Raw genomic sequence first — 13,446 nt, forward strand, 5'->3', positions numbered from 1 at the left:
CTAGAGTTCCCAGGGCCAGAGCCTGCGGGCAAAAAGGCTCCTCCAGCCCATATACACAAAAGGTGCAGGGAAAGGCAGCCACCACCAACCGTCTGGGAGAAACCACAGCAGCCGGCTGCGGGACCCGTCCATCCAGCCGTTTGTTTTAGCAGAGACTTTGCATCCATTTGTGGCTGAGTGAGTACTACCGTGCCGTCCGGCACCGCGCTGCGCAGCCAAGCGACCCTGCACCTTGCCAACCCTGCCTCCCCGTCACCTCACCGGGCCCCGGGACCACCAACCCCCCCTACCCACGGAGGGGAGAGAAACATCCCAGCTGCTCCCTGCCATCGCTCCCGGGATCCCCGTCAACAGCAGCGGTGGTGCCCCAACCTCACCACAAACCGTGGGTGGCGTCACAGACCAAATCCCCCAAAACCACAGTAACCCCCCTTTCACTCACGGGCGAGGAGCGCTGCTCGAGTCCCCGGATCCGGCCCACCGCTCGAGCCACCATCGCAGCAGCGCCGAACCCGAGCGAGCGCAGCGCAGCGGCGTCCCTCCCCGCCCGCGACAGTGGCATCATGAACTATAACTTCCCTGTAAATATTCCCCCTTTTACCTTAGAGTGTGGCCCCCTAAGCCGATCCGGAGACCCTCGAGCCATGAACAGACACTACCCCGGACCCGAGCAGTTTGATCCGCTGCTGGGACGGCACATGATCAGACCATGTCTCTGTATGGTCAGACATCCATTACACAGTACATAGCAGGGGCACATATACAACATTATCTCAGCACAGGAACATTTTTTTTTTTAAACATCTAATTGTGGAAAGTATTATTTAAAGATCTATCGATTAAAATAAACTTTCAAATGAACTTTGTTCCTGGGAAAACCCCTTTAAGGTTGTTTTTTGATATTCCTCCCCCATAGAGAGTTAAGAAATGGTGATTGATTATACGCTGTAATGATGCCTTTGAAACCAAGTAATACACAGCTACAGTACTTCAATGGAACACTAGAATAGTATATATGTTGTTCTGAAGACCCAAAATAGGCCAGTCGTGATGGAGTTAATGTTGAATGTACTCAGTAAAAATGGTTTCCTATATAAAAGGGAGCAAGCCTAGAAGAGGTAAATCCTGTCAGCTTTCTCCTTATTATGGAGTGGCTGTAATGACTGCATGTACACAGTGGAGGCGGAGGGAAAAAAAAAAAAATAATATTATATATATATATATATATATACAGTTAGGTCCAGAAATATTTGGACAGTGACACAATTTTGGCGAGTTGGGCTCTGCATGCCACCACATTGGATTTGAAATGAAACCTCTACAACAGAATTCAAGTGCAGATTGTAACGTTTAATTTGAAGGTTTGAACAAAAATATCTGATAGAAATTGTAGGAATTGTACACATTTCTTTACAAACACTCCACATTTTAGGAGGTCAAAAGTAATTGGACAAATAAACCAAACCCAAACAAAATATTTTTATTTTCAATATTTTGTTGCGAATCCTTTGGAGGCAATCACTGCCTTAAGTCTGGAACCCATGGACATCACCAAACGCTGGGTTTCCTCCTTCTTAATGCTTTGCCAGGCCTTTACAGCCGCAGCCTTCAGGTCTTGCTTGTGTGTGGGTCTTTCCGTCTTAAGTCTGGATTTGAGCAAGTGAAATGCATGCTCAATTGGGTTAAGATCTGGTGATTGACTTGGTCATTGCAGAATGTTCCACTTTTTTGCACTCATGAACTCCTGGGTAGCTTTGGCTGTATGCTTGGGGTCATTGTCCATCTGTACTATGAAGCGCCGTCCGATCAACTTTGCGGCATTTGGCTGAATCTGGGTTGAAAGTATATCCCGGTACACTTCAGAATTCATCCGGCTACTCTTGTCTGCTGTTATGTCATCAATAAACACAAGTGACCCAGTGCCATTGAAAGCCATGCATGCCCATGCCATCACGTTGCCTCCACCATGTTTTACAGAGGATGTGGTGTGCTTTGGATCATGTGCCGTTCCCTTTCTTCTCCAAACTTTTTTCTTCCCATCATTCTGGTACAGGTTGATCTTTGTCTCATCTGTCCATAGAATACTTTTCCAGAACTGAGCTGGCTTCATGAGGTGTTTTTCAGCAAATTTAACTCTGGCCTGTCTATTTTTGAAATTGATGAATGGTTTGCATCTAGATGTGAACCCTTTGTATTTACTTTCATGGAGTCTTCTCTTTACTGTTGACTTAGAGACAGATACACCTACTTCACTGAGAGTGTTCTGGACTTCAGTTGATGTTGTGAACGGGTTCTTCTTCACCAAAGAAAGTATGCGGCGATCATCCACCACTGTTGTCATCCGTGGACGCCCAGGCCTTTTTGAGTTCCCAAGCTCACCAGTCAATTCCTTTTTTCTCAGAATGTACCCGACTGTTGATTTTGCTACTCCAAGCATGTCTGCTATCTCTCTGATGGATTTTTTCTTTTTTTTCAGCCTCAGGATGTTCTGCTTCACCTCAATTGAGAGTTCCTTAGACCGCATGTTGTCTGGTCACAGCAACAGCTTCCAAATGCAAAACCACACACCTGTAATCAACCCCAGACATTAACTACTTCAATGATTACAGGTTAACGAGGGAGACGCCTTCAGAGTTAATTGCAGCCCTTAGAGTCCCTTGTCCAATTACTTTTGGTCCCTTGAAAAAGAGGAGGCGTTGCATTACAGAGCTATGATTCCTAAACCCTTTCTCCGATTTGGATGTGAAAACTCTCATATTGCAGCTGGGAGTGTGCACTTTCAGCCCATATTATATATATAATTGTATTTCTGAACATGTTTTTGTAAACAGCTAAAATAACAAAACTTGTGTCACTGTCCAAATATTTCTGGACCTAACTGTATATATATATATATATATATATATATATATAAATTGCCTTATTCTGTCTGTCTTGCTCCAAAATTATATCGTTACAGTGACAACCGTCGCATTGGCCGCTGAGCTCGGCCTGGCCCCGCCCCACGGATTGGCCGCTTGGCCAGGCCCCGCCCCACGGATTGGCTGCTTGGTCAGGCCCTGCCCCCTCACGCATTGGACGCTCAGCATGGCCCCGCCCCCCGCACGCATTCCCTGAACCGACACGGAGCCCCGACTCCCAGGTGAGTGCTGCACCCCCGGGAGCCCACACCAGCGTACGCCGGCAACGCGAGGGTATGTGTCGGCTGGGTTGCCGGCGTACGCTGGTAACCATGCTACACATCGGGTAATATTGTGTACCATAGTTACAGCATATGCCGGCTCCCTGCCCATTTAGATCGTTGGTCTCCCGCTGTCAAACACGCCAATGCGTGCTGCACAGCAGGAGACCAACGAACAACAAGTGAACCAGCACTGTCACTTTTAATACTTACCTGATGTGTACCATGCTTACTAGCTTACCCCGGCTCCCGGCACACGTGTCCCAGAGCCGGCTACGCTGGTAACCATGATACACATCGGGCAACTATGGAAACCGCTTTGCATAGTTGCCCGCTTGCCCACGCCCCCCATACACACTGCCCGCTCGGCCACGCCCCCCCAAAAATTGGGCACCTATCTTCCTCTCCCCCCAGGACTCCCCCCACACGCATTCCCTGAACCGACACGGAGCCCCGACTCCCAGGTGAGTGCTGCACCCCTGGGAGCCCACACCAGCGTACGTCGGCAACGCGAGGGTATGTGTCGGCTGGGTTGCCGGCGTACGCTGGTAACCATGCTACACATCGGGTAATATTGTGTAACATAGTTACAGCATATGCCGGCTCCCTGCCCATTTAGATCGTTGGTCTCCCGCTGTCAAACACGCCGATGCGTGCTGCACAGCAGGAGACCAACGAACAACAAGTGAACCAGCACTGTCGCTTTTAATACTTACCTGATGTGTACCATGCTTACTAGCTTACCCCGGCTCCCAGCACACGTGTCCCAGAGCCGGCTACGCTGGTAACCATGATACACATCGGGCAACTATGGAAACCGCTTTGCATAGTTGCCCGCTTGCCCACGCCCCCCATACACACTGCCCGCTCGGCCACGCCCCCCCAAAAATTGGGCACCTATCTTCCTCTCCTCCCAGGACTACACCTCCTGTTATCCTCCTCTCCCCCCAGGACTACTCCTCCTGTTATCCTCCTCTCCCCCCAGGACTACTCCTCCTGTTATCCTCCTCTCCCCCCAGGACTACTCCTCCTGTTATCCTCCTCTCCCCCCAGGACTACTGCTCCTGCTATCCTTCTCTCCCCCCAGGACTACTGCTCCTGCTATCCTCTCGCCCCAGGACTACTCCTCCTGTTATCCTCCTCTCCCCCAGGACTACTCCTCTTGTTATCTCCCCCCAGGACTACTGCTCCTGCTATCCTCCTCTCCCCCCAGGACTACTCCTCCTGTTATCCTCCTCTCCCCCAGGACTACTCCTCCTGTTATCCTCCTCTCCCCCCAGGACTACTCCTCCTGTTATCCTCCTCTCTCCCCAGGACTACTCCTCCTGTTATCCTCCTCTCCCCCCAGGACTTCTCCTCCTGTTATCCTCCTCTCTCCCCAGGACTACTGCTCCTGCTATCCTCCTCTCCCCCAGGACTACTCCTCCTGCTATCCTCCTCTCCCCCCAGGACTACTCCTCCTGCTATCCTCCTCTCTCCCCAGGACTACTCCTGCTATCCTTCTCTCTCCCCAGGACTTAGTGTGACGCCCTGGACCCCAGGGGGTCACAGGTAACAACACCTACCATGTCACCCGTATTCAGCCCGCCGGTCCTGAACCGGGGAGTCAACCGTGTAACGGAGCACCAGAAACCGGGTACTCAGACCCAGTCCTAGCTTAGAAGCCACTGAGTTTAGGCAAATTGACTAATTGCTGGCTGGACCTCACGGGTTCATCCACACCCAAAGTCCCGAAAGAAGTCAAAAGCCCACCGATACCGGGTGAGTGCCACCGCCAAAGGCCAAACATCCGATGGGCCAGCGCCTGCGGGCAACTCGGTCCCAGGGCCCGATAATGTGACTGGGAGGCAGGGTTGGTGAGGTGCAGAGTTGCAGGGACAGCGCGGCGCGATGACGGATGGCACGGGTGTACTCACTCAGCAAGAAAGGTACAAAGTCCTCGGTAGACCAAACGGCTGGATGGACGGGTCCTGCAGCCGGCTGCAGTGTCTCTAACCGGACAGGTGATGGCGGCTGTCTTTCCCTGCACCTTGATGTTCTTCTGACTACTATGGATTCCCAACGGTAGTCAGCTCCCCGGCGTATGGGTACCGGAGGAGCCAGTTTGCCCGCAGGCGCTGGCCCTTGGGTCTCTAGCCTTAGGCGGTAGCTGTATACCCTCACGGTGTGGGCGGTTGCCTTCAAATCGGGACTTTTGCTGTTATGAAACCCCTGGGGTTCCAGTCACATTCGGATCTGACTATTGTTGGCGGCTCCAAGCCTGGTCGGGGTCCGTTGGCCCTGCCTGTGTGTGCTGGCTTCACTTCGCTTCCTGGTCGGTACCGGCGGGCCGTCGCCTGTCCCCGGTTCTACGGTTCCGCGTTGCTCCACCACTCCTGCAGTCGCCCACCACCGTCTGCCAACCTTGCTGTCAGTGCCTGGGCCACAAACCCAGATACCCAAGTGTTTGCTCCTCTCACTTCACTGCTCAACAATGAACTGTCACTTTTCCCGCCTCCAGGCCTGTGAACTCCTCGGTGGGTGGAGCCAACCGCTTAGCTCCGCCCCACCTGGTGTGGATATCAGACACTGGAGGGAGGCAACAAGAGTTTTGTGTTTGGCTGGTGTCCCTGTCTAATGGGGGTGGGGTGTTTGTATGTCATCTGTGACGACCTGGCTAGGCCAGGGCGCCACACTAACATCTAGGCTGCGGCCGCAACACCGATCCCGGACGAGCCCCCATCACTCCAGCCGCAGCGGTGGTGCATCCCATCACCACGACCCGTGGGTGGCGTCACGACCCGTAGGAAGACAATGCGGCCTCCCCCGGCTGCGCGCCTCATCCCACACCACCCCCCCACTGCCTCCCCCTTTAACAGAGTGACATGGCCCCCAGTCCGGAGGCGCTTGTGCCGACAACCCGAGCCCGGACCTCGAGCGGCTCGGCCCGAGCAGCGGCCGGGCCCCTCTCAGGGCGGTACACTAGTAATCCTGTTATACTCCTCTCCCCCAAGGACTAGTCCTCCTATTATCCTCCTCTCTCCCCAGGACACACACACACACACACTATATAAATAACAAAAATCATACATTAACTACACAAATTCTAGAATACCCGATGTGTTAGAATCAGGCCACCTTCTAGTATAATGATAAACCTTTTAGAAGCATCTATTTCCGCCTCCTTTAATTGAGCTGCATAAAACACAGCTGATAATATTCTAACTAATCAATCATTTTGCTTTTAGTAATTTATGAGAAAAGAAAAAAAAAAAAAAAAAAGTTAATCAACTCCACTATTGTGTTATATGGATCTGACAAAATGGCTAATCCATATACATCTCCCCTAATCCTGACAGATCAGCGCACAAGGCTCCAGGTACCATTCAGCAGCTGTATGCTTTTCCCCTCGAAGTTGGTACCTCAAAGAGAATCCAATCTAAATTTTTGATTCTCAGAATAAGTCCTTCTCCATTTCACTTGGCACTGTGGACAATTCAAATTATTGGTATTACTAGCAATAAAATACACATTGTTTTCAATATTAAGAAAATCTCAGAAACTTAAAGAAATGCCATGACTTTTTTTTTTTTTTTTAATATCCAACTTTGTTTATATATTTCTTCACAATTAAAGCGGAACCTTGAATGATATACTGAAACATGCACACAGTAAAAAAATAACTAAACGTTACCCTTTGGAACACTAGTCTTACCTGGTTTAATTCCAGTTACACTAGATCCCACACTTTCCACTATTCCAGCACCTTCATGCCCTAATATAATGGGAAATTTGACGCCAGCAAAAGCCCCACTTAGGACATGTTCATCTGACCTGCAGATTCCTGTGGCTACAATCTGAAATAAGAAGAGATTTTAGGATTATAAAATGATCTTAAAAGAAGATTCATAGTAGATCACCTAATTAGAATATTGAGTAAACCTTTATGTAATTTATTGTCACTATAACTACAGCTAAGGCTTCAGAGCTTTGTTTGAGAACATTAGGAATCAAATCATAAAAATAAGACAGGTCAGGGATACAGTTGTAAAAGGAGGGTTAGGATTATTAAAACACTAACTTTGAACATCTCAGTGTACTGTTCAATCCATCATCCAAAAATCTGGCATTTATGGAACAGTGGCAAGAAGAAAGCTATTTTTGAAAGCAAACCATGACAAGTCCCATATACAGTCTGCAAAAAGCCATGTGGAGGACATATAGCATGTGGAAAAATATGTTATGGTCAGATAAGACTAAAGTAGAACATTTTAAGCTAAATGCAAAATGCTATGAGTGGTGGAAAACTACACATCACAATAAAAACACCATCCCCACCATCAAATGTGGTGGTGATAGCATCATGCTTTTCTTCAGCAGAGACATGGAAGTTAGTCATAGTAGATGGGAAGATGGCTGGAGCAAAATACAGGAAATCCTAAAGGAAAACCTGTTGGAGGCTGCAAAATGTTTTGGATAAAATCATATTCATGTGTTGAATAGCCAAGTCAAGGTGCAGACCTACATCCCATTAAGGAAATGTTGGAAGACTTGAAAAATTGCTGTCCCCAAATACTTTCCATCCAATCTCACTTAGCTAGAGCTATTCTGCATAGACGTTGGCAAACATTGAGATATACCAAAAAAGACTTGCAGCAGTAATTATAACTAAAGGGTGTCCTAAAAAAGGTATTAAAACATTGACTAATTTTAAATATTACATACACACACACACACACCCACACACATTAAAAGTAGCCAGGGCCTAGTGCAGTTTATAAGGTATGACACCCCCCTTACCTCTGTATCATGTGATATGTCACACACTCACCTTGAAAGCTTATGTGATAGGTCACGTCAACAGAATATCCAGGGGGATCAAGCAGGACATTTACCCTGGGTGCAGCCGACCAGGTTCGCCATTGGGCCACATGATGTGGCAGTCTAAAGATGTCTCCCTGATGGCTGAATTTTGCCACCCTCTGTAGTGAGAGTTAGCTGTTCAGCTGGCTCCAAGCGATCAATTTCTCTCTTAACTTGCAGACATGAATACAATTGAAGCACTGACCACTGTCACTTCTGGGTCAGCATGACATCAGCAGCATGATCAGGTCATGTAATCACACTGCTGACCTCACTCGCTGGTGCTGCAGAGGAGCATATAGTGTTGGTGGTAAATTAAGCACAAGACAAAGATTTATTGTTATGGGGGGATTATTTGAGGACATAGTTTGGGAAGTGGGGGGATGGATGCTGGCACAGAATGAGAAGTGGAGTGGGGGGGGTGAGATGGGTGCTGATACAGAATAGGGATCAACAGGTGGAATTTGAGGACAGTTTGGGAATCAAGGAAGGGGATGGCTGCAGACAGTATGGGTAATGAGAGGGGTTTGGTACAGACAGTATAGGGAGAGGGGATGTATGAATACACAGTATGGGGAGTGAGGGTGCAGACTCAGACTCAGTATGGTAAGTGAAAGGTGCGAACTTAATATGGGTAGCATGGGGGGGGGATGTATGCAGACAGTAGTTGGTAGTAAGAGGGATGGGCTGTCTGCAGACACTGTATGGTGAATGGTGGGGGGGAATGCATGATGAAACAGTATGAGAGTGGGGATGTATGCATACACACTAAGGGGAGGGGATGGGTGCAGAAAAAGTAAGGGGAACGAGGGGGGGGGGAATTTGAGGACACAGGATGAAGAGGGAGGGAGCGAAGGATTCAGACCCAATATGGAGAGCGAGGTGGGAAATGTATGTGTAAACAGTATGGGGAGCGAGGAAAATGGTATGGGTGCGGACACAGTGTGGGGAGCAAGGGATGTGTGAGGGGACAGTAGGGTTAGTAATGGGGAATGTGAGGAGACAATGATGAAGGTGGAAAGTGTGTAGGGAAATCGTTTGAGGAGAAAATTTGGAGAAAATGAGGAGCGGTCACAGAATAGAAACTGAATAGTGTGTGTGGGGTTGTGTGGTATAGAGAGGTAATAGCATGGGGGGGGACCTGTGTCAGGGCACAGCCATGCTGAAGAGGGGAAGAGTGATGAGTGGGCACAGTATTAAGACTGGGCAGTATGGGGGGGACACAATGTAAAGGACTATGAAGAGGAGGCCCAGTAAGGAAAGGAGAGGGCATGTACCATATGAGGGACAGTATGGATCATATTTTGTGAAGGGAACACAATGAGGAGCAATTATTTATTCAGGAGCACAGTGTAGGGCAGATTTATTTATTTTTTAAATCAAGAATATTATCAATTAAAAATAGAAAAATTATTTTTTAAAAGGACACTATGTTGGGATGTGCTGCAGAAGACTAAAGGAAATGGAAGTCTGCAAAGATGAGCTGTGGGGGGGGAAAAAAATATCAATGTGTCTAGACAAGAAAGAATGACTCCTATCAGAGAGACCATGTTCCCTATAAAACAGTACCTGGATGTAAAGGTTTATTTCTGATACTGACTAATTCTCATAAGTGCTATGGTTCCTGTATGATCGGCAGTCTTACTATGACTGATAGCAATGGTAATGACTGGGATTTGTTGCTAATTACTTACTGGTCATTGTTGAGTCACGCGATACAAGTCTATATGAGACTGACATATTTACAGTCTGAGCCCCCACATATCCTCCTATACACACACACACACACACACACACACACACACACACACACACACACACAGTATGAGCATTTACATATACAGGATGAGCTCTCATACATGCCCCTATATACAGTATGAGCCCTCACAACTTCCTATATCTAGCAGAATCCCCCACATAGCCTCCTATGTACAGCAGGAGCCCCCAAAAAGGCCCCATATAAACAGTATGAGCCCCCACACACCTTTTATTATTAATTTATTTCTTTATAGAGCACCATTGATTCCATGGTGCTGTACATGATATTGGGCAGGAGACAATAGGTGGGGTGTATGGTTTGGCGGCAGTTCTGGCACAGTCGTGAGGATGCAGTGGGTCATTGGAGATAGGCACCTTGCTTCCATTCCCACAGGGCTCCACTTCTTGTCGCCAATGCATACATGTTGGTGCCAGCATCAGCTGATGACATCATGCCATTCTGTTGCCAGCAGCGTAGTTCCACGACAGCTCCCTGCCTGGAGATCTGCGCTGGGGGGGGGGGGAATAGGAGGAAGGAGATTTGTGGCGCCCTGGACAAGCCAGGGGCCACAGACCACAACACCAACACACCCCACACTCCCGGTCAGGCACACCGAAGTCAGACTCAAAACCCTTGTTGTCTTCCTCCAAGGGCTGATGTCCACACCAGGGGGTGGGCCAGGCGGTTGGCCCCGCCCACCGAGGAGTTCACAGTCCTAGAGGCGGGAAAAGTAGACAGTCTAGCTAGGAAAGTGAGAGGAAGGAAAGTGGTAGTGGAGCAACTAACTGACAGCGTCCGGGTGTGTGGCCCGGGCGGTACAGCAAGGTTGGCAGACGGTAGTGACCGTCTGCAGGAGTGGCCTATCAGAGCTTACCGTAAAGACCGTGGACGGGCGGTGGCCCGGCGGTACCGGACCAGTACGCAAAGAGAAGCCAGCACCATCTGGCAGGGGCTTACAGACCCCGGCAAGGCTAGGAGTCGCCGTGAATTTGCCAAATTTGTTAGTGAAGGGAACCTCCTGGGTTTCCCAGCAGCCAAGTCCCGACAGAAGGCAACAGTCCAACCAAGAGAGGGAGACACCGCCACCGCCAAGGCAACCGTTTCCCAGGGCCAGATCCTGCGGGCAAAAGGGGCTCCTCCAGCCCCTATCCAAGCTGGGGAGCGGGTTACCGGTGGGAACCCATTGGAACCATCTACCGTACATAGGTGCAGGGAAAGGCAGTCACCATCAACCTGCCGGGAGAAACAACACCGCAGCAGTCTGTGGGACTCGTCCATCCAGCCGTGTGTTTTACCGAGAACTGTGTCCTCATCATTGGCTGAGTGAGTACCACCGTGCCGTGCGGCACAGCGCTGCCCCCGCGACCCTGCACCTCACCAGGCCCCGTAACCCGCCTGTCATCCATCCCTACCCCCATCACCAGGCCCCGGGACAACCAACCCCCTACCCATGGAGGGGAGAACTAACAACAAAGCTGCTCCCTGTCACCGCTCCCGGGATCCCCGTCTAGAGCAGCGGTGGTGTCACCAATATCACCACAACCGTGGGTGACGTCACAGACAATAATCAAATCCCCACAATCAAAATCCCCCTTTTCACTCACGGGCGAGGAGCGCCGCTCGAGTCCCCGGGATCCGGCCCACCACTCGAGCCACCACCGAGCAGCAGCAGCGGCCGGACCCGAGCAGTGGGAGAGCGCAGCGTCCCCTCCTCTGCCCGCGACAGATTCTGTGTTGCACTACACATTATAATTAGAGCAATCTGGGAAGAAGCCAAATTGCCCTCATTATAATAAACCTATGTGTATATATTTATTTCTACTAAAAAGAGTGCCTAGGAGCCCGCAATTGTGAACATACTGTAGAAACAATGAAAGGCAGCACTATTGAATGAACTTTATTTGAATTCTGCTACTTATGGAACGTTTGAAGCTTCAGGCTATGTGCCCACGGGGACATTGTCCCGCAGATATATCCTCAAGACATTCCGCAGGTGCTCCCAGAAATTCGCAACAGAACTTTCTCTGTTTCAATGCTGCGGATATACACCGGAATGTTGTGCGGATATGGTGCGGGCATTCTGCATTGAGGATACAGTACCATGGCTTCGGCACTGCATCCTCAATGCAGAACAAGTGCTGCAGTGATCGGGGTGCTCATACTTACCTCCATCATGCAGCACCTCGCTTTCCGGCGGCCGGGTCACTGTCAGGCAGCGTCTGGTTCACTGTGCTGGAGGTGGGCGGGCCTGAACTAGCTCCGGCTGTCACATGACCGAAGCTCGTGCAGGCCCCGCCCACCTCTTCCTTCCTGTACCTGGCTGGATCCACCGCGCTGCTGCCGCTGCCACTACACCGGACGGAGAAAGTGACTCGGGTCTCTATCAAGGCAGGTAAGTATATGGGACCCTGCGGAGAAATCCGCAACAATAATTGACATGCTACAGATTTTTCCACACGAAAATCTGCACGATTTCCGCTGCGGAAAAATCCGCAGCGTGGGCACAGCATTTCCCAAATGCCATAGAAATGGCTGGGGAGTAGCTGTGCTGCAGATTTCTGGAAAATCCGCGGCTTTTCCGCAAGAAATCCGCGGCAAAATCCGCGCATTTTCCGCAGCGTGGGCACATAGCCTTACTGTTTAGACTCCCAGGAGAGTTTTTGGTTTTCACATTCCATATACATTGGAATAATTTTTAGCGAAAGCATTGCTATATGAAATCTTGTTTTTAGGGAGGGGAGTTCCACTGATTTTGTTTGGTACCATTTTGCAATAGATATATGTGAGCATTATATTTACTTACACTTTTATATTGAGATTTGATTCAATGAATCTAGAGAGACTACAAGTCTAAAACATGTCTAGCTATATTTTACACCATTAGGGTACTGTCAAATTGGCATACAATGAAAAAAAAATAAAAAAAATGTTTCCCCATTTTCATCCAGATAAGTGGAGTGTGAGAAATCCATTTGGTATTACATATGTCATGTGAGTGCTACACTAGTGCACAATTTTTTTTCCCCCTCACCTAGCAACCATGTGACTTCTAGATGACATCCATAAACAATGCATTTTTTGTCAGCAACTTTTATTCTACATTCATTTACAATGTTCTATGCTACAGAAAGGTAATACCCAAGAAAAAAAAAAAAAAAAGTACAGTTAGGTCCAGAAATATTTGGACAGTGACACAATTTTCGCGAGTTGGGCTCTGCATGCCACCACATTGGATTTGAAATGAAACCTCTACAACAGAATTCAAGTGCAGATTGTAATGTTTAATTTGAAGGTTTGAACAAAAATATCTGATAGAAATTGTAGGAATTGTAGGAATTGTACACATTTCTTTACAAACACTCCACATTTTAGGAGGTCAAAAGTAATTGGACAAATAAACCAAACCCCAAAAAAATATTTTTATTTTCAATATTTTGTTGCGAATCCTTTGGAGGCAATCACTGCCTTAAGTCTGGAACCCATGGGCATCACCAAACGCTGGGTTTCCTACTTCTTAATGCTTTGCCAGGCCTTTACAGCTGCAGCCTTCAGGTCTTGCTTGTTTGTGGGTCTTTCCGTCTTAAGTCTGGATTTGAGCAAGTGAAATGCATGCTCAATTGGGTTAAGATCTGGTGATTGACTTGGCCATTGCAGAATGTTCCAC

The 13,446-nt window shown here is 48.7% G+C and overlaps 1 protein-coding gene across 1 annotated transcript in view; it reads right to left on the reverse strand.

Annotated features, from left to right (window-relative positions):
* LOC142291938 (alcohol dehydrogenase 1-like) overlaps positions 1 to 13,446 on the reverse strand; it is a 143,984-nt gene that overhangs the window by 37,060 nt on the left and 93,478 nt on the right. Inside the window, exon 3 of the mRNA XM_075336911.1 lies at positions 6,876 to 7,017. Coding sequence (XP_075193026.1) covers positions 6,876 to 7,017 — 142 coding nt within the window. The remainder of the gene's footprint in view (positions 1 to 6,875; positions 7,018 to 13,446) is intronic.

This window comes from Anomaloglossus baeobatrachus, chromosome 1 (assembly GCF_048569485.1).
Source record: "Anomaloglossus baeobatrachus isolate aAnoBae1 chromosome 1, aAnoBae1.hap1, whole genome shotgun sequence".
Taxonomy (NCBI): Eukaryota; Metazoa; Chordata; class Amphibia; order Anura; family Aromobatidae; genus Anomaloglossus; species Anomaloglossus baeobatrachus.